Source organism: Haliotis rufescens, unplaced genomic scaffold (genome assembly GCF_023055435.1).
Source record: "Haliotis rufescens isolate VD_foot unplaced genomic scaffold, xgHalRufe1.0.p SCAF_4, whole genome shotgun sequence".
NCBI classification, from domain to species: domain Eukaryota; kingdom Metazoa; phylum Mollusca; class Gastropoda; order Lepetellida; family Haliotidae; genus Haliotis; species Haliotis rufescens.
In genome coordinates this window covers 14384708-14406996 of record NW_025964112.1, presented here as the reverse complement: position 1 = coordinate 14406996, position 22289 = coordinate 14384708, and the positions used below count along the sequence as shown (strand labels likewise).

The following is a 22289-nucleotide window of genomic DNA, read 5'->3' as shown; positions in this document are numbered from 1 at the left end:
TCGCCGAGGACAACTCTTCAGGGAATGTACATTCTCCCCAAGAAACTACCTTGCAAAAGTTAACTTACCTCGGCGTCCCAGATTGTTTTGAGATCGGCTGAATTGGCCTCCTCATCTGCCGGCACAGTCTTTCTCGTCATGTTGCCGTGGGGGGCGCCCACGATTAGCTGAGAACGTACAATGCACGAGGAAAATGAGTGAGGGAATTTAACGCCGCTTTGAATAATATTTAAGTTTTATTGTCTAATACTGGATAATACAGTTTCCAGTTAGACCAAACGGTAACAATAATCAATACATTTTTTTACGAAAAAGTCACAATTTGATAAGGGCTCTTCTTGGCTCACGAGATCTTTCCCAATTTAATATATTTAAGCAATAGTTTTCAGAATCATTAATGAAATTATCACATAATGAATAAGAACAAGTATTTGTCACAAAGTGACGAAATGTCCCCCGCCTGTATATACACCATAGTACCAAATATGAAGACAATCCAGCGATTAGTTCTGGAGATATCGCGGCAACACCGTTTTCCAACTCCAAAAGCAGATTTGCCTGCTGTGACCTTGAAAATGGGGTCAAGGTCACCAAAACCGACTGGTGTCTGCGGAGTCTGTATATACACCATAGTTCCAAATATGAAAACAATCCAGTGTTTAGTTCTTGAGATATCGCGGCAACACCGTTTTCCAACTCCAAAAGCAGATTTGCCTAAGGTGACCTTGAAAATGGGGTCAAGGTCTCCAAAGCCGACTGGTGTCTGCGGAGTCTGTATATACACCATAGTTCCAAATATGAAAACAATCCAGTGTTTAGTTTTTGAGATATCGCGGCAACACCGTTTTACAACTACAAAAGCAGATTTGCCTGCTGTGACCTTGAAAATGGGGTCAAAGTCACCAAAACCGACTGGTGTCTGCGGAGTCTGTATATACACCATAGTTCCAAATATGAAAACAATCCAGTATTTAATTCTTGAGATATCGCGGCAACACCGTTTTCCAACTCCAAAAGCAGATTTGCCTGCTGTGACCTTGAAAATGGGGTCAAGGTCACCAAAACCGACTGGTGTCTGCGGAGTCTGTATATACACCATAGTTCCAAATATGAAAACAATCCAGTGTTTAGTTTTTGAGATATCGCGGCAACACCGTTTTCCAACTCCAAAAGCAGATTTGCCTGTTGTGACCTTGAAAATGGGGTCAAGGTCACCAAAACCGACTGGTGTCTGCGGAGTCTGTATATACACCATAGTTCCAAATATGAATACAATCCAGTGTTTAGTCTTTGAGATATCGCGGCAACAAACAGGTGGGACGTACGGACGGTCGTGAATACTATATCCCCCGCTTCGTGCTTTCGCGCGGCGGGGGACAATTAGGCTTAAATAATCGAGTCTGGACCAGAAAACCCAGTGATTGACATCATGAGCATCGATCTGAGCAATTAGAATACGATGACATGCATCAACCAAGTCACTAAGCCTGACCACCCGATCCCGTTAGTCACCTCTTATGACAAGCATGGGGTTGCTCAAGGTCAATTCTAACTCAGATCTTCATGGGTTCCATGGTTTGACCTGTTACAACACGAAGTCTTAATTTTTAGGTAATGCTAAAATGTGTCCAAGTGGATGATTTGAGATATTTTCTAATTTTTTTAAATTTTGAATATAAGCAAATCATTTGACTTGGATCATATATAACTTTTCTCTCAAAAGAAGAAAGGTTGTCCATTTTCAGTAATTGTATCCATACCATCTTTGATCAGGCAGAAATAATGAAATTGCAAATGTAAGAAGGGAAAGGGGTTGCTGCCAGACCATTGCACATGTCTGATAGTTTTCATAGTTACTTAACAATAAAAGTGAACATTTTCAGTCTTTTTGTCGACGTCGCCTCAGACTTCATCGCGAGGTATAATATTCTTGAATACACTTGACCTATGTATATTGTGTTTTAATTTATAGTAACGCGATTATAGGGATCCTCTGTCTTCGTTGAAAACGCGTTGATGAGGTTGATCTCTCATAAAGAGCTTAATTAAGTAATTTTAGTAATTTAGTGGTTACACTATGTTAAACAGGATCACTTCTCATGTGCTGTGATATCACGAGGGGTTCGGAATGCAGGATTGTAATAAAAGATTATTACCGGACTCCCAGATACAATGCCTATGTTATGGTGCTATCTTGGCTTTACACAAAACTCCGACAGACGAGGGATCATAACGGATCAATTTCTGACGAGCTGCCAAGGGAAGCAATTCTGTACCGTTGGTTATGGCGCCTAATATCCCCCATAAAAAACATTGCGTGCACGATCATAATTGACCGTGTGTACCAACTACGTTAGAGAACACATAAAGTGATGACGTGTACCTCGGGAATGATGACGAAGCAGAGCGGCAAGAAGGTGAGCCATATATTGATCCAGATGAGCCACCGTAGGAAGACAAAGTAGGAGGCCACCACTGACCCGAAGTGACCTGGAACAAAGCACTCGTCGTTATGTCGTTACTTTACCCATCTCTGGATATGTCGTTAATCTACCCATCTCTGGATATGTCCTTACTTTACCCATCTCTGGATATGTCGTTAATCTACCCATCTCTGGATATGTCCCTACTTAACCCATATCTGGATATGTCGTTAATCTACCCATCTCTGGATATGTTCCTACTTTACCCATCTCTGGATATGTCCCTACTTTACCCATCTCTGGATATGTCGTTAATCTACCCATCTCTGGATATGTCCTTACTTTACCCATCTCTGGATATGTCGTTAATCTACCCATCTCTGGATATGTCCCTACTTAACCCATCTCTGGATATGTCCCTACTTAACCCATATCTGGATATGTCGTTAATCTATCCATCTCTGGATATGTCGTTAATCTACCCATCTCTGGATATGTCGTTAATCTATCCATCTCTGGATATGTCGTTAATCTACCCATCTCTGGATATGTCCTTACTTTACCCATCTATCCATCTCTGGATATGTCGTTAATCTACCCATCTCTTGAAATGTCGTTAATCTACCCATCTCTGGATATGTCGTTAATCTACCTATCTCAAGATATGTCGTTAATCTACCCATCTCCGGATATGTCGTGAATCTACCCATATCTGGATATATCGTTTATCTACCCATCTCTGGATATGTCCGTACTTGACCTATCTCTGGATATGTCGTTAATCTACCCATATCTGGATATATCGTTAATCTACCCATCTCTGGATATATCGTTAATCTACCCATCTCTGGATATGTCGTAAATCTACCTATCTCAAGATATGTCGTTAATCTACCCATCTCTGGATATGTCGTTTATCTACCCATCTCTGGATATGTCGTTTATCTACCCATCTCTGGATATGTCCCTACTTTACCTATCTCAAGATATGTCGTTAATCTACCCATCTCTTGATATGTCGTTAATCTACCCATCTCTGGATATGTCGTTAATCTACCTATCTCTGGATATGTCGTTAATCTACCCATCTCTGGATATGTCATTAATCTACCCATCTCTGGATATGCCGTTAATCTACCCATATCTGGATATGTCGTTAATCTATCCATATCTGGATATGTCGTTAATCTACCCATCTCTGGATATGTCGTTAATCTACCTATCTCTGGATATGTTGTTAATCTACCTATCTCTGGATATGTCGTTAATCTACCAATATCTGGATATATCGTTATTCTCCCCGTCTCGACACCTGTCAATGTTCTACACATACGTCTGTCATTATACTGCCCATCTCTAGATGTGACGTTAATCTACCTATCTCTAGAACTGTCTATATTCTACCCATCTCTAGACATGTCTTTATTCTACCCATCTCTGGATGTCGTTAATCTACCCATCTCTGGATATGTCGTTAATCTACCCATATCTGGATATATCGTTATTCTCCCCGTCTCGACACCTGTCAATGTTCTACACATACGTCTGTCATTATACTGCCCATCTCTAGATGTGACGTTAATCTACCTATCTCTAGAACTGTCTATATTCTACCCATCTCTAGACATGTCTTTATTCTACCCATCTCTGGATGTCGTTAATCTACCCATCTCTGGATATGTCGTTAATCTACCCATATCTGGAAATGTCGTTAATCTACACATCTCTACACCTGTCAATGTTCTACACATACGTCTGTCATTATTCTACCCATCTCTAGATGTGACGTTAATCTACCCATCTCTAGACATGTCTATATTCTACCCATCTCTGGATATGTCGTTAATCTACCCACTCTCTATCCGCTTGATCCGCATCTCCCAGGGCACCAACATAGCGACAAGGTTGTTCCAGTTTCTATTGAGCTGACGGAAAAACTGAAACAGAAAATATGTATGTTATAGGTAAGGTGAACTGAACGCCGCACACGAGTTAATCCAGTCATATCAATGCAGAGGTAGGATGACAACATCGTTTTCATCAAATCACTAATTAACATCGGCTTTGTAGGTTGGTTGGTTGTTTAACGCCGCACTCAGCAATATTCCAGCTATGTGACGGCGGTCTGTAAATAATCGAGTCCGGACCAGACAATCCAGTGATTAATATCAGGAGCATCGATCCACGCAATTGGGATCGATGACATGCATCAACCAAGTCAGCAAGCCTGACCACACGATCCCGTTAGTCGCTTTTTACGACAAGCATAGTCACCTTTTACGGCAAGCATGGGTTGCTGAAGACCTATTCTACCCCGGATCTTCACGGGTCTCGTCTTTGTTTATATATCCAATACGGTGTCTCTTGTGGGATAAACATTAAACGTGGTAAGAAACAAAAGCAAAAGCCCTTTATCTTGACAAATGTACACCGCTTTAGAATAAGCGAATGTGTTTTAATCCTGCACCACCCACCGTCCTCCACTTCTGTTGATAGCCCTGGCTCCTAGAGAGTTTCCCCTCAAACTTCTCCACGTAGGCTTGAGCAAGTCTGGAAATAGACATACATGTATATTAAAGGCAAACGTAAGTTCGCGACGACAGGCACCGGCGAGGAAGGAGAGGTTCACCTTTTAGCGAACACCTGGTATCATCACTATTTGATAGTGATTCATTAACACTTTTGATATGGCCGGGAATCCTAAATGGAAGATATTTCTTGCGATAATGGAAGGTTTTGTTACTTTAATGTTGATCATGTTCTTATTCACGATGCTGTGATCTATATTGAAGAAAAAACATTATTTTATTTGTGAAGATCACTGGTGTTTAGTTGGACTGACGATGGAACTCATAGGCTTTGAAATATTTTTTTGATCTTTTAAAAAATTCAAAGTTTCAAATTAAAATTCTCTCAAGCAATTTTGTATTCTTTACACAAATTCTCACAAGGGCGTTTTGTGCCGGTATTTTGAAGTGTATTATAAACATGACAATACGGTGTCTTTGAGGTTTTTAGATAAAACAGCTCTACATTCAAAGTCCCTAAAAGGTGGGCAAATCAACTCCAAAAGATGGATCTCAATATTCTGAGAGGTCTTTGAGATCGATACCTAGAACTTAGCATCATGACATGGCATATTAACTATAGTAATATGAAATATTCGAGTGGTCCTTGACATCTTTTGAGTAGTATATATACAGATGTAGTGAAAATGTATCCATTGCACATTAACCGAAAGGTTTTGCAATGTTGTTTATGGATTTACCAACTTGCTAACATATTTCTCTTCATAATTGTCCGATATTTTTACTCTATTGTACATACCCCAGCATTTTCATCTTCTTTGACATCCCCCATGGCTGTAACTTGACGTTATCTATTATGTCTTTTTGTGTCTGTAGGTTTTCTAATAACTCCTCCTCTGTCACAGCCTTCTTGCTGTCTGTGTACACCTGCATCAACTCCTCCTCATTCCTGGAACATCAAGGATCAACATGAGACACTGGATCTCCTTGTAGAGCAAGGATCAATGTGAGACACTGGGTCTCCTTGTCGTAGAGCAAGGATCAATGTGATACACTGGGTCTCCTTGTCGTAGAGCAAGGATCAACATGATACACTGGGTCTCCTTGTCGTGGAGCAAGGATCAACATGATACACTGGGTCTGCTTGTCGTAGAGCAAGGATCAACATGAGACACTGGGTCTCCTTGTAGAGCAAGGATCAATGTGAGACACTGGGATTCCTTGTCGTAGAGCAAGGATCAACATGAGACACTGGATCTCCTTGTCGTAGAGCAAGGATCAACATAAGACACTGGGTCTCCTTGTAGAGCAAGGATCAACATGAGACACCGGGTCTCCTTGTCGTAGAGCAAGGATCAACATGATACACTGGGTCTCCTTGTCGTGGAGCAAGGATCAACATGATACACTGGGTCTCCTTGTTGTAGAGCAAGGATCAACATGAGACACTGGGTCTCCTTGTAGAGCAAGGATCAATGTGAGACACTGGGATTCCTTGTCGTAGAGCAAGGATCAACGTGAGACACTGGGTCTCCTTGTCGTAGAGCAAGGATCAACATGAGACACCGGGTCTCCTTGTCGTAGAGCAAGGATCAACATAAGACACTGGGTCTCCTTGTCGTAGAGTAAGGATCAATGTGAGACACTGGGTCTCCTTGTCGTAGAGCAAGGATCAATGTGAGACACTGGGTCTCCTTGTCGTAGAGCAAGGATCAATGTGAGACACGTGGTCTCCTTGTCGTAGAGCAAGGTTCAATGTTACACAATGACACAATATTACATTAAACATATTACTGCAAGAATGATGAATAAGCTTCGGACATTTATACGGTCTACAGCAATAACATGGAATGTAAACCCGAGAACGGAAACACAAACAGGCTGCAAACACCAAATACCATGACATTATAACATGACAATTACTGCATCAGAGTAAGATCAAGGTCAACGAAGCAGTAACCTGTTGTTTGCTTGATTGTTTGTTAGTTTGTTTTGTTTTTTAACATCGACCACAAACATTACTCAAAGAAAACGAGCCTGGACCAGAGAACATGACCATTGATCCACCTGGGATAGGATGACATGCATCAACGAAGTCAGCGAGCCCGACCACCCGATCCTGTTAGTGGTGTCCGCCCTAGGTTGCTGGGGACCACTTTTAACCCAGGAACCCCAGGGGACCCTTGTGATCTACGACAATGTCGAACAGCAAAGTTGACAGTTGATGAGATTATAAAAGGCCAACGGCCAACGGCCAAAAGCGGATGTCAAGATAAACTGATCCCCCACGTCAACTCTAAGATCCCGATAATAGTACAATGAAGACCCATCAATTCCATCCGGCTTGTCAGGGCACCTCGCCTATCGGACCATTACAATTGTAACAATAATTGACGGGGCACCATGCAATTAATTTATTTTTGTATTTATTATTAATTGCAGATAAATATGTATATACAGAAAATAATACTGTGTGAGGTGAAGTGAAATCAGGTTTATCGTCGCGTTCAAGAATATTGCGTATATAAAGCGACGGGCATGCACGTCATGTGTGGCTGCTTGTACTCGTCCCGACTAATGCCGATTAATACCAGGCCGCAGTTAAACATGAATACCCTACTCAGACACAGTATACGGACTCCTTACCGACTAGTCCTTGTTTTATCCCCTTAGTGCCGAGCGCCAGATAGAAGGTTGTACTTGCTGATACCCTAACTTGTTTTGTTACGACGCAGCCGGGGATCGAACCACCGACTTTCCTCTCTCCGGGCAGACGCTCTGTCCTCCAGATCACGGAGGCGGTCGGAACAATGTAAGCATCATGTTACATGGATATAGTATTCTTCGACGCTAACGATACGCTGTATGTTACCATCCATCGGCCTTATGAAGCAGGAGTGAGCGACTTTGTACTACGATGCAACAGCAATATTGCAACCATATGGCAGTGGCCTGTAAATAACCGAATCTGGACCAGCCAGTACGACCTATGAACTACGATATAAGCAAAATAAACGAATCTGACCAAAGCATCCACTTACTCGCCTCTTACAACAAGCATAGACTACTGGGGACCTATTCTAATCCGGATGTCAGGCTCGCTAACTTGGTTGAAGCTTGTCCCAATTGCGCGGATCGATGCTCATGATGTCAATCACTGGATTGTCTGGTCCAGACTCGATTATTTACAGACTGCCGTCATATAGCTGGAATATTTCTGAGTGCGGCGTAAAACAACAACCAACCAACTAATCCGGATGTTATAAATGAATGAGTGAGTGAGTATGGTTTAACGCCGCTTATAGCAATATTCCAGCAATTTCACGGCAGGGGACACCATAAATGGACTTCACACATTGTACCAATAGGGGGAATTGAACCGGGTCTTCGGCGTTTCGAACGAACGCTTTACCCACAAGGCTATCCCACTGCCCCTATAGATATATGAAGGAAGATCTACTCTCATGTGGGGATTCCGGGTTAGAACTGGTCGCTACAGTAACCTATGCTTGTCGCCTAAGGCATTTTATTTCTTTTATTTGGTTGACTTTTTTCTCAAAAACATTGGGTCAGTGGTCGAAATGAAAATAGTCGGTTGGGTAAAAAATATATACATTACATGATCAATTTTAAGGCAAAACATTCTGGTGCCAAGATAGCCTGCTGTGCCAATCAGTAAACAACGGTAACACGTATAACACACTTACTCTCTTTTAAATTACATTACGGAGTTCAGTTTATTTGGTGATATTTGAATATCACGGCGGGGAACACCAGAAATGGGCTTCACACATTGTACCCATGTGGAAAATCGAACCTGTTAGCGTGACGAGAGAACGCTTAAACACCCGACTACCCGACCGCCCCCACATCATCAAGATCTAAGCGTACCAAGAAAAACACTCTAATTCTAATTGCTCAATGAACTTTGTTTAGATTCCGAATTTCCTGTCGTATTTGGGAAAATTGGTTGTTTCCTTTCTGTTCTTTTGATTTCCAAGACGGCTTCAGTCACTACCTAATCGTCACCTGACAGAAATCATCACCGTGACTCGTTTATTCCTTCGTACATGCTCCCCTAGTCATTAACTACTTTATAGAAACCAACCATGACGGCCCACAGATGCTAACAGTAAGACCATCTAAGACCCAAAACTGTCGATACTACATTATACAACTAACAACTATAACGATAGGGAGTGATACCTTTCCTGAATGCCATTCGTTCGGCTAGCCTTAAAAATCGAAATTATATTATCCGTGACAAAATAACAGGCACTGGACTCTCAAAGCTACAGTAAAGAGTAGATGGGTTAAAATCCAAACAGGTAAAGTCCCGTGTGCGCTAAGTGGCGGATATCGATTCCTGGGGATAATGTCAGCTAGTCACGATAGTGACGTCACACAAGGGAGAATGGTTTTGGCACCATCATGGAATGGTAAAGTGCATCTGTCATGTGTTGTTGTGTGAAGCTTGTGATTGGTGACAGGTTGTGTGAGGAACTGAACTTATTTCCATGTTAATGTTATATTCTGTATCTATGCAATTATATCTCGCGGAGTAAATAAAGTTAGAGTTCCCGATGCTATTTATGAGGTGACCGATGTTTGAACGTGTTTAATGAACGATTTAGTAGACATTAAACAGGTCCCCGGGTAGAGTATGGTAGAACCGCTGCCCGGGTATTTACTCTGTTCTGATACTGGGGTAGAATTATCACCTGTTTATTGCACATCGGAGAGGAATATTGAGTTATTGTTAGACTAACGATAGTTAAACTGAATTGGTGAATGCTGTTTTATACCGTGTTCATACTTTAAAGTAAACCAAAGTGCAAGGACTGGTATATCCACGCAAGGCAGACAGGAGTTATTGTTAGACTAACGATAGTTAAACTGAACTGGCGAATGCTGTTTTATACCGTGTTCATGCTTTGAAATAAACCTAAGTGCAAGGACTGGTATATCGACGCAAGGCAGACAGGAGCGATACCTCATGCTGTACCCCCGAGTACCGTTACATGAAGTGTAATGTAGAATCACTACCTTTTTATCATTATCTTTAGAATTTCACATTATTCGTCAAAACATATTTATCTCTACACCAGTATTATTGCACATGCATCCGAAACAAATTCAATAAAAACATACATGATCAGCTATCAACTCTTCAGAACAGTTTATCCCGCGTTCAATAATACGTCACAAGAATGGACTGCGCACAATGTACAATGGACAATGTTGAGAATCGACCCGTGTCTTCGGCGTGACGAGCAAACGCCTGAACTACTAGGCTACCCTCGTTGTGATACACTCTACCCCAGTACTTATTCCATATAGAGAGACCTTCGAATGACACCTGCCCGGTAATTATATATAAATAATGACGCACTCATTTCATGCGACCTTGGCCTCCAACCCACCTTTCACCAAGGGAAGGAACTCCATATGATGACCGCCTGCGGGAATTCCGACGCTTGCTCTTGCGTCGATTGGCTTGGCGCCGGTTTCCCCCGTGGCCCCGTCCTGATTCCTCCAGAAACTGACCCATTGGGATGTAAGTACTTCAGAACGGTCAATCCAGGAAATAATGGCCTGTCACAAAGTGGCCACTGAGATGCTGTCTTAATTTACACAGCAATCAAATTCTCATTTGAAGTCTCATTCTAAGAATGTCTTTTCCGAGTCAAGTATCCTTCCTGGAGAATTGTATGAAGGCTCAAATATTCACGTCTCGATATCCTTATTATAATATCTCCATATATCACAGAACATCAAGGTTTTTTTTTTATCTCGATTCGGTCATTGCTACAAGAAACATAATTTAAAGTTGTGATTCTATGTAATACATTATCAAAGACCTCACCAAGATAGCAAGAAAAACGATAACACGAACGTTAACCTCTAAAGATCGGTGTCAAGCCTCTTCGTTCCACAAGAGTACTGTTTCCAATTATTTCAGAAATGTAAAACCAATAAAGAGTTGCCTTTGCCTTTACATGTTTCATCAGCCGTCACAGCAAGACATGAACGCGGCTCGTCCATCAACCAGTGTTCCTTATGACAAAGTAAACCTTCCCCCACAAAGAAGCAACAAAGGTACTCGCTCCGTTCGTCATCATCAACCAGCACACGTCTTTGTTCGATGACCCAACTCTCGTGACCTACCCATACTTCAGTGTCGTTTATCATGCAAAATCGTCATTTCAATCCATAAATTTGGCATCAGCATTCAATACAGTCCTGGATGATGTGGGGAATCTTTCCCTCGAGGAATCTCAAACCAGGCGACAAGGGTACTTTTACGTTTCATCTAGAAAACTCAAACCAATTACAACACCACCTTCGAGAGTTTCTCAAAGTAAAGTACCTGTCAACCAATGACTGGACACTTTTCCCTAGGTTCTTGACACCTTGTGGATATTAATAGATTGTTGGTATGTTGAGGATGTACCTCGGAGAGCCTCTGTAATATATGAATCATAGTTTATCGTGCACCAAAGCCATGATTTGCGACATGGGTCCTGTCCGCCTCTTCCAACCTGGTTAAAATTGTCAAAACCCTTTGAAAATTTGTTCCAAGAACGAGTCAGTTCGGATAAATCTTTCAACTCAAAACCTCTTCAGTAAGGGTTCGCTTTCGAAGGCATTCTCTCGTAGACTTGTATGCGACTACATCGTATTGCGCTGTCCAGTTGCCTTTCTAACAGTAGGCGTATCCAATGAAGAGTTCCCCGGAACAAACCAACACCACACGCCAGTCCATAACAGGTTTCCTTGTCAATGTGTTTACTCTGTGAATACATATTACAACAGCGCAGGGTATTCAGATTAAATGAAAATGCATAAAGTCTATTAAGTATGATTCTAATGGTCGTACATAATTAAGGGAATCATAAAAGTGGGGATTCAACCCACGCAATATGATTGTGATGTTTGTAGAAAACTATATAAACACATTTGGTGTCAATACACTGTTATGCAACCAGTCCTTGTATTTGTGACAATACTCTCCTCTCAAAGCACTCGTGAAGGGGCATTATCCATTGTCCTTATCCTTCAACAGATCCAGTTAATGACATTCACGTTAATTTGTAGGATGGTCTTTCCCTGGGATACGTAGATGTATTGAATAACAAACAAGGTATTCACTGATGCACACTGACACTGTTCTTCAAGAACAAATCCTGACGAATCATATAAAATTAGTCATTCATCATCTGATTATGCTACTGACGATGTCAAGCATTTACCTTGAGATATGTCACTTTAGTGACGGGAACAGACAGAGGAACACCTTTAGTCTTATCGTCATCCACACCATTCTAAATCCACAGTCAATACCTCTAACGTTCAGATCCTGCGTCAAGCCAGTCGTCTACTCACAAATGCCATAACTCCCACACTCAAGAAGGCGTAATTAATCCGTTTCACAATTTTCACACCCGAGTCCAAAAATCCATGAATGTCCATATACTCCAAATATTACGTCTGTCGGGCGTTGAAATCGTTGATGAAAATCGCTTCTGGCACTAAATGAAATCGCTAATCTTTTAGACACCTTGTCAGAAGAACCCATACTATCAACTTGAACAGATGGCTCCGAGACACTGTGGACTGACTACCTGGCGTCTTCCAAGTAATTGCAGGTAAACGCAGGTGAATACAGAATACAGGTGGATGCAGGTACAGTTGCTTTGACCCGGGGCTCAGTAAGTGTCTGTTTGATCTTTAAAGCGTACAGTAATTGTGTTGATGTTTATTCGGTAGACGACACAGGCGCATACTCCCGATCAATGCAGTAATGGACGATGCTTGTCCACATTTGCATCTCGTGTGAAATTTCTAGAGCCGCCATTGTGAAAGTCAAGAAACCTTTTCAACCCAGGTTTCCTCAGCAGAGAGCCCCAGCTCGATATCTCGGATGACGGGTGGTTAACTCTTCTAACCGTGGATCATTTCAATGAGGGTGGGGAGATTTAATAGACTTTGGTGGGATATTTTTCATTAATGGAGAATTCATTGGCATCAATCAGTAGATGTGAGTGATTATTGATAGCGGGAATTATTAAACGTTCTCATTTTTGTATTTATCATTCTTTACCTCAAAGCCCTGTCTGTCGGTATGCCGGAAAGTACTTCATCGAGGACATTTCCCTGTTGGTAATAAACCCTGTGAGATTTCCATGAGTGAAATCTGTATTCATTTTTTGTGTGTATTTTTCAGAAATCTGCATTAATGGGATCACTATGGAGGTAAACCCCTATTTTAGCAAAATATATTTTATATATATACTGAACCAAATTAAAAACTTCACAATCCTAAAATTTTAACATTTTGACCAGTTAACATTGTGGGCCCTTATTGTGTATTTAAACAGTAATGGCCACGTATTGTCTTCAGATAACACCCGTTTTTGTGCAGGTGAATCGATCAAAATCATGTGCACAGCACTATAGTGGCAAAAGTGTTTTTTTCACGTGCAACTGGTCACGTGGCCATAATACCGCACGTGTTTTCAGCCATACTTGTTAGCAGTCATTAACAAAAAAAAGAAAAAGACAAGAAAACAAAAGTCTTTACGGCCATTTGTCATGCCACGCCTTTCAAATGTGCAACGTGAACGTGCCATCGGCATGTTGCAGACGGGAGCGTCCGTAGCTGAAGTCGCAAGGACGATGGGTTGTAGTCGACGGACTGTTTATGATTTACAGACGCGTCTACAGCATACGGGTACCACCGCTGATCGCCCTCGGCCAGGTCGACCACGTGTGACGTCACATGCAGAATATCGTCAGATTGTCTTACGTCACCTCCGTAACCGATTTTTGACGGCTACATCAACCAGGAATGAACTGTTTAGGGGTAGACTGAGTGCGCAAACTGTTCGAAACCGTCTGAGAACTGATGACCTTCAAGCGAGACGGCCATACTGCGGGCCGATTCTGACTCAATTGCACAGACGTCAACGTCAATTATGGGCACAGCGACACTTACGATGGACTCAGAGGAATTGGAATCAAGTCGTCTTCAGTGATGAATCCCGATTTAATCTTCGATTTGCTGATGGTAGGGCGAGGGTGTGGAGGCGCCGTCATGAACGTTACGCCCAGTGTTGTGTACAGGAAGTTGACAGATTTCGAGGCGGAAGTGTCATGGTGTGGGGTGCTTTCTGTGGCAATGCATGTTCCAGGCTTCTTGTCATCCGTGGCAACCTCAACGCTGCTGCTTACCGCGACCAGGTACTGGCACCAGAACTTCTGCCTTTTATGGCAGCACATGGACCCGCTTTGATCTTCCAACACGACAATGCCAGACCCCACACAACAATTTTGACAAGGAATTTCCTTCAGAATGCGGGAGTCAACGTCATGGACTGGCTCCCGACCTCAATCCCATCGAACACGTCTGGGATGATCTTGGCAGAAGTCTGCGCACTCTCCAGAACCAACCACAGAATTTGCAAGATCTTGGCACCATTTTGCAGCAACAATGGCGTCGTCTTCCCAATCATGTGTTCACAAGCATCACAAGGTCCATGCGGAGGCGTTGTGTGGCAGTTGTCAACGCACATGGTGGCCATACACGCTACTGAACTTGTGTGCCATCAGATTCTCGTGCTTGGGACTTATGATTTAAACTGTTGATGTTATTACCGAATACTGTAGGTGCTTGGAACAAATTATGGTTACCACCGTTAATTAAAATCCTTCTTTGGACATTAATGATTAAAAATTACCTTCCCTGATACATTTGTCCATTGTATATCATATATTGGATTACTTTTAAAAATGTGAAGTTTTTAATTTGAGTATATATTGTACAGAACTTGCGTTCCCTTTTCTTGGGATTTCATACACGACATTCCTCAGCGTGATAATGGCATATGGAGGGTTAATGGCCTCCATACAACACGTGATTGACAGTCATCATTCATTGACAGCGATATGTTTGTATTTATGATATCATCTTTTAGAGACAAAAACAACCTCCCACTAAAATAATCGGTGTTTTTAGTTCTGTCCACATTAAGATCAATTTTCTGCAGAAAACCATCAATATTGCTTTACGAAACGTAATATTTTACTGATAAGGTATTTTGCTTATGAAGTTTGGAATTTTGCTAGTTTCGGAGACACACATGTAACTATAAAACATGTGCAGGGTTTCGGAGTGTGTGGTGGTTTGGGGTGAGGATGGAGGTTTCAGATTGTGGGTTGTGATTTTTTGTTTTTGTTTTTGAAAGTACAAGTTCCATAATCATTGCTAAAAGCAGAGTGCATTGTAAAATTGACTACATGACGAGCATGTGGTTATGAATCACTATCAACTGGTACAAGTCAAAACAGCGAATACAATCAGACATCATTTCTGTCACTCGTGCGTCAAATTGGGAATTGTTCTCCACATGTCTACCTCAACACCTTTTGAAAGTTTTATCGAGGCCTTGAATGTTGCAACCCTCGTATGACTCGCTTTGAAATCTTCGTGGAAAGGGCGTGCTCGATTGTACCTCAACAGTTATTAAATGTAGACACCAAAGGCTTACGCTGCTGGAACATTGCTCGACATGACGGGAAAGTTGACTGTTGCAAAGTTCAAATCACCCATTCCAGTCTTGTGGATAGTCTTTGTCACTCTGAATCTTTATGCATAGATCCTGTACCCTAAACGTTATGAAATGTAGACACCAAAGGCTGGAGCTACTGGAACATAAAGGAATATTTGACTACAAGAAGTCACCATCATAGAAGAAAAAGAAGTTATCGTACAGTGTTGTGGATAGTCTATTGTCACTCTGAATGAATATTCATATACAAAGGAGGTTTCACGTGCCTCTTCTATGTTTTGTTCAAAAGGATAAATTTGTAAATGGGAATGGTCTATTTGACCATGACATCAGATCATCGATATACCTGGCGCTAAAGTTCAACTTCTTGGCCAAATTCCCTTGTTCTGATTTTGTCAATCCGAGCTGAAATTCCGACTCATATACTGAAGAAAACAGATCAGCAAGAAGGGGAGCACGATAGATGCCCATGGGGATGCCTACTTCTTACCTAAATGCCCTGTCCCCATATTCCACATTATACTGAGACACTTTGAAATCAGATATTCGAACTTTTGTAATATTTTGGCAAAAGGTCCACAAAACTCAAATTAAGTTGTTCTGTGTGTTTAGGCATGAGATAATCAAACGCAACAATGTCGTCGTTCGGGATCAAATCTCCTTTGATGTGTTTCGAGATGAACTTGAGCACTAAACACACCATGTCTGATGCTAGTAACTATTATTAAGCCTCTTCAATGTGTGTCACTATATGTACCCACACTGAAAGGCAAAAGAAACGTCATGTAGATGTATCATATAAATATCTTTATTTTCAAATGCTTATATATGTAAGTAAAGACATCGGAGAAAGTCAGTGTTTGGCCCACATGAAATTAACAGTCTGGGGATGTTTTTGCGAATTGTGAATTTGGGGAGGCTGTATTTTATCAGTATTTTCAGAAGTGACGTTTCTTTTGCCTGTCAGTGTATGATGAAGTTTAGCATCCATATTGTTTTCTCAGTAACCTTCATGTGGATAACATTTTGACAAATGTTTGAAGATTGACGCATATTTATGCGACGTTTTGTGACAAGTTTGTCGTGTCGGATAGAGGTGTATAGCTAGGACAATTCACATACTCTGACAGAATTGAACTTGGTTCTTTTCTGAGATTACAAAATTGCTTTTTTTTTTACTGATCCCACTTGTCTCAGATACGTTCTGTGAATACAAACATAGTCCTTCCTTGGCTGTCTGAAGGGTTATCGTTAATGTTAGGTATGTTGATTGGATGGTGCATGTGCTGAATCCTGCGATACAACTCGGATTGTCATGGTGATGCTCACATGTCATGGTTATGTTATTTGAGGCCAACTCTTATTCACTTGTTACTTATACCAAGTGCCAACATTTGCTATGTTCATCTCATACATTACATCTGAAAGGTATTGAAATTTACCTACTACAGTCGGACCACGGTATCTCAAACCTAGCGGGACCCTGTTGTAACTTCGAGTTATCAAGACATTCGAGATAGTGAGGCATGGACATCCGTACAGACCATGTAACAGTATTACAGATCCATAGCAATACGATAGCGGGATTCTCGAACCTAGCGGGACCCTGTTGTAACTTCGAGTTATCAAGACATTCGAGATAGCGAGGCATGGACATCCGTACAGACCAAGTAACAGTATTACAGATCCATAGCAATACGGTAGCGGGATTCTCGAACCTAGCGGGACCCTGTTGTAACTTCGAGTTATCAAGACATTCGAGATAGCGAGGCATGGACATCCGTACAGACCAAGTAACAGTATTACAGATCCATAGCAATACGATAGCGGGATTCTCGAACCTAGCGGGACCCTGTTGTAACTTCGAGTTATCAAGACATTCGAGATAGCGAGGAATGGACAGCCGTACAGACCAAGTAACAGTATTACAGATCCATAGCAATACGATTGAATATGTGAGAAACTAAGAGCACTATACGCGTATGCGATGACATGTTGACATTATTTCGCAGTCACTAATCAATAATAGCTGTGACAAATTAATTACAATGTACATGTGTTACATGTAGGACTAGCAAAACATCCAGTACTCAGTGTTGTAAACACTGAACCATACATCATTCCCCACCTCGTCAGGTGCAAATGAAATGTGGTGCTTAATATACAACGACACAAGAGGCATTCCAGAAACTCACTGTTTGAATACATGACCAAATTAGAGTGTGCGAACATGTATATACATCCACATTATCTGAATATTGATATTGGTGAAACAATTGCTTCAAATTGTACTATATATTACAGCGATGTTAGCTGTTTGTGTGAGGAAAGGTACAAGATGTTTCTACTACACCAAATCAGAACCAGTTTGGACAGTGCGGTGCAGATCGAGAGATATCTGCAGGCTGTGATTGGAGGATATTCTGTCAGATTTTTATGTCTTTCAAATGTACATCCATCCAGTTATTAAAACTGACCATGTTTTTCTATATTTAGTACTGTCTTTTTCAACATGATGACTTATTCTGAATGTGACCACAGCTATTTTCAAGTAGGTGATATTTGGTGCGAAACTGGGGGTGGTGTGTTTAGCTTCCTGTACTCGGAAAGGAGCTGGCTATTTCTTTATTGCTGCTCTAAGGCCAAACTGTGCACACACGTACAGGTAATAGCTGTTGAATGCTTAGTTATTTAAAAAAAAATTATAACGTTACTATAGAAGTCTATGGGAAAACATTTGGTTGTGAGTAACCTGGAGAATTGCTCACTGCTATGTGAAATGCGTAATCATTTACGCTTCTTAAAAACTGTTAATATTAAGAAGGGCGGCCGGGATATCGGTACATTCGAGATATCGGAATTCGAGATAACGGAGTTCGATTGTGGTTGAAGAAGCCGAATGTGTAATTTCCTATAAGATGCTTGCCACAGCAGGTAAATAATGGCGTTAGGTTTGGATTTTAGAAACGTGTAAGATATCCCCTTTGGCGAATACATATGGATAAGTGAGGTTCCACTGTAGAAAGATCAAGTTATAGAGCAGTACCAATATGCTAATATTGTTCATTAAGGCAAGAGAATTCAATACAGGAATCACCAACTGACAATCATCAATAGTTTGCCTTATTAAAACATGAAACAGATGTACAGCTGTTCTGGGCCGCAATTAATTTCGTACAAATGTGGAAACGTGGTCAAATTTGATGTATCGATTCAATTAAGAGACTACTAGCGATTGGACGAGAGGCAAACTTTAGTTGTTTATCAACTAGCCGTTTCTCTCGAACGCTGGTCATGGACGCGGGACGCCAGTCGCCATTTCCAGTCTCACAGACTTTTCATATGGGGCGACAAATTATCATATAAAGGTTATATAAGTGTCGACAACTGCAGAGGCTGCAAGTTCATGCTTTTGTAGCTGGGCGTGGAGTCATCCCACAGATGACATCCTTTCCTTGTCAGTGTAGCAGGGCGTGGAGTCATCCCACAGATGACATCCTTTCCTTGTCAGCTTACTGACCTGGTCAACCTCTTTGGTCATGTGGACAAGGCGTCCAACTTCGGATCAGAAGTCCGTGGTTGAATCCTTTCACGAGACTCGGAAGTTTTATGTCCTCTACATAGGCGGCTGAGCACGTTCTTAAAAATATACCTCAGTTCTTTAGTTACTATACGGCCTGGGACGTGCCTGTTGACGGTGGGTTATTTAGCAGGGCATGGAGTCATCCTTACCTAGTCAGCTTACTGACGGGGCTAACCTGTTAGTCATCTGGACAAGGCGTCCGACCTCTGAACAGAAGGTCCGTGGTTCGAATCCCATCTAAGGACTTTGGAAATTTGATGCCCCCTACATCTTGACTAAATTGGAATAGCCAAGATTCTTGCACTATTTGCAGCTTGGGAGACTGCATTAAGTCAATGGGCATTCGCATAATGTGTCATTATTGATAGCTGTAAAGAGGAAATCGTTGAATTACTGAAACCCACTGGGACAAAGTACAAAGTATGGTGCTGAGAGACCAAAGATCATGGGCGAAGCAAATCTGAGATTCGAACCCATGATCATATTATTTCTGGCGCGCCTAACAGACGCACTTCTGTACAGCTAATTGCGGTGCCTCAAACTATTGGACTATCCGTGCCCCTTTAGTCCCAAGTAAGGTATGGCTGTCGTACGAGGCGACTAAATGGTAGTCAGGTTCGGTGCCTTGGGTGATTGCGTTTCATTGTGACGGGCGGATTTGAACGGTGCTCTTAATATCAACCACTCGTTTGTCTGATCAGACTTGATTACTTACAGAGCACCGTGTTATAACTAGGATATTGCTGACTGAGGCATTAAACAACACCCACTTACTCATTGCAATGGTCATAATGCATCCTGAACAACAGCAGATCGCAATCGCCTCCGTGGTGTAGTGGACAGAGCATAGCCCCAAGAGCGGGTGGTTGGTGGTTCGATCCCTTGGCCGCGTCATGACAAAAGACACGAAAAATGGTACTTGTTGTTACCCTGCCTGGCGCTCGACATTGGGGGGAATAAAACAAGGACTGGTCCGCGCGGCATGCACGTCTCTAATAAGTGAAATAATATTGAAAGCGAAGTTAAACCCCATTTCACCGCAACATTTTACTCGACATTTATATGGAGGCTTAATTTTGACGTCGGATGTCAACACGTGTTCTGAATGTAATTACTAGACGGAACCTAGTTCTGTGGCTCCTGACTATTTATAATGGAACTGATATCCTTGTGCACCAAGCGCCTCCGCCTCTCTGGTGACATGCGAGTAAAGGGCATGAAAATGTCCCTCAAATATGTATGACGATCGATCTGGCTTAATTCAGTAATCAATACCAGACAATTGTTCAATTATATTAAGTCAGAAATCAATCGACAATTACAATACTATAACTGAGTGGCTTGTTTAGGTGATCGATCACCGGTATCGATCCATTGGTTATAGCCGGTTTAGATGACAGAATAGCGAAACGCTACTGCACTGTAAGAGTAAACACTGAAACAAGGTCACGACAGAGATTTGTGCGACGTACACTCCAGAACATTTTACCTTGATTACAACTAGAATCCAAATGTCAAATCCGCGGCCAAAGTGTGAAGTTCTTTAGTGATTCAGACACATAAGTTCAACAAAATATATGAATTTTCAAAATGTTATATCACCTCAACTTGGTTATACTCAAGCCAGTATTATTCTCCCAAATAGGGTCACTATTCGTGCATGTACATGTACCTAGATGTTAACGCTGATGTACATATGAGCAATACAGTGAATACAAGCAATAAAACCCTTTTCAAATTCATAGCAAATCTCTCAAAGTCAGACTCCATCGAACGCTTTTCGAATATATCATGAGCTTGTGTTTATGAACCACCATCAAATTCTATTGATACCAAGTGTTCGCCAAATAAAATCAGCGTAGCCTGCCACACCCGCTGCACCCGTCACAAACACATGCAAAGGCAAGTCAATCAATCAACTGACAAAAACACCAAGAACAAATGGTACAAGTCAAAATATGTAATTGTGTCTGACATAATGTTTGTCACTGATGCGTCCAGATGTTGTAACCTTGGTCAAACAGCTTCTGAGCAAGAGTCGCTCTTTTAAAACTTGGAAGAAAGAGCATGCGTGATTGTACCTAAGACGTTGTGAAAAGTGGACGCCAAAGAGCTGGAGCTTCTCGAATATTGCTCGACATGAAGGGAAAGTTGACTTTGGGAAAGTTGAAATCATTCCATCCAGTCTTGTGGACAGTGTTTCTCACTCTGAATCTTTATGCATAGATCTAAATATGGAATAGATCTAAATATGGAATAGATCTAAATATGGAACAGACGAGGCGGTCTCATTGATTGTGCTTTATTTCTAGTTTAGGTGGGTAAATCAGTGGACCGTTATTGAACGATATCAGATCATCGATATACCTGTAGCTTAAGTTAAACTTCTGGTCCAAATTGCTTTGTACTCCGGAGACCCCACCATCCTAATGAATTGTTTGTTTGTTTGAATGCTGTTTAAAGCCGCACTAACCAATATTCCACATACATGCACATGAATGCTGCTCGTACATAATAATGAGTGAGTGAGTGAGTTGGGTTTAACGCCGCTTTCAACAGTATTCCAGTCACATCGTGGCGTGGCGGCTTAATGTGGGAGGAAAGCCCGAGGTGATGCAGGTCTCAGACGTTTACCACTTCGGTGAAACCCACGAGCAGGGGTATGGTGCTGACAAACCTAGAAACATAATCGGGGCGAACTGGGATTCGAACCCACAATCATAGGTTTCTGGCGATGGGATGGGATGGCGAAAAATGTCGACAATATGATGATCGTTTGTTAAACAATTTTTTTTATCGGGTGTCCAAAACTGTAAGACAAACCATCAGGGTGGTCTGTCCAATTCATGTCGCTGTGCACATTTTGGTTTTGTTGCAATTATTAGATTCTGAGTTAGTGAGCAATTCATCGGTCTGAGATGGAATCAAACGGACTGTAACTGTGATCTACCCGTGTACCTATGGCTCCCCACACCATGACATTCCCTTCACCAAATCGGTCCACCAGTCGAACGCAGTTCGGCGCAAAAAGTTTATGTCGACGTCGGTATACACGTTGTCTTCCATCCCGTCGTTGAAGAAGAAAAAACGTGACTCATCGCTGAACCAAACGCGTCGCCAGTTCCTGAGATCCCATGCCTGTACTCTGTTGCACCACCGGACACGTCGTTGACGGTGTAGACGT

General features: G+C 41.8%; 1 protein-coding gene across 2 annotated transcripts in view; it reads right to left on the bottom strand.

Annotated features, from left to right (window-relative positions):
• LOC124140495 (transmembrane channel-like protein 3) overlaps positions 1-22289 on the bottom strand; it is a 49136-nt gene that overhangs the window by 22229 nt on the left and 4618 nt on the right. Inside the window, exons 1-6 of one of the 2 annotated variants that reach the window (XM_046508067.2) lie at positions 10375-10517; positions 5751-5900; positions 4898-4973; positions 4279-4360; positions 2384-2490; positions 69-167 (exon numbers count right to left, since the gene is read on the bottom strand). In XM_046508067.2, coding sequence (XP_046364023.2) covers positions 69-167; positions 2384-2490; positions 4279-4360; positions 4898-4973; positions 5751-5900; positions 10375-10502 — 642 coding nt within the window. In that variant the 5' untranslated portion in view covers positions 10503-10517. Of the gene's footprint in view, positions 1-68; positions 168-2383; positions 2491-4278; positions 4361-4897; positions 4974-5750; positions 5901-10374; positions 10518-22289 lie in introns of those variants that run through there. The other variant, XM_046508066.2, reaches the window with a different exon arrangement.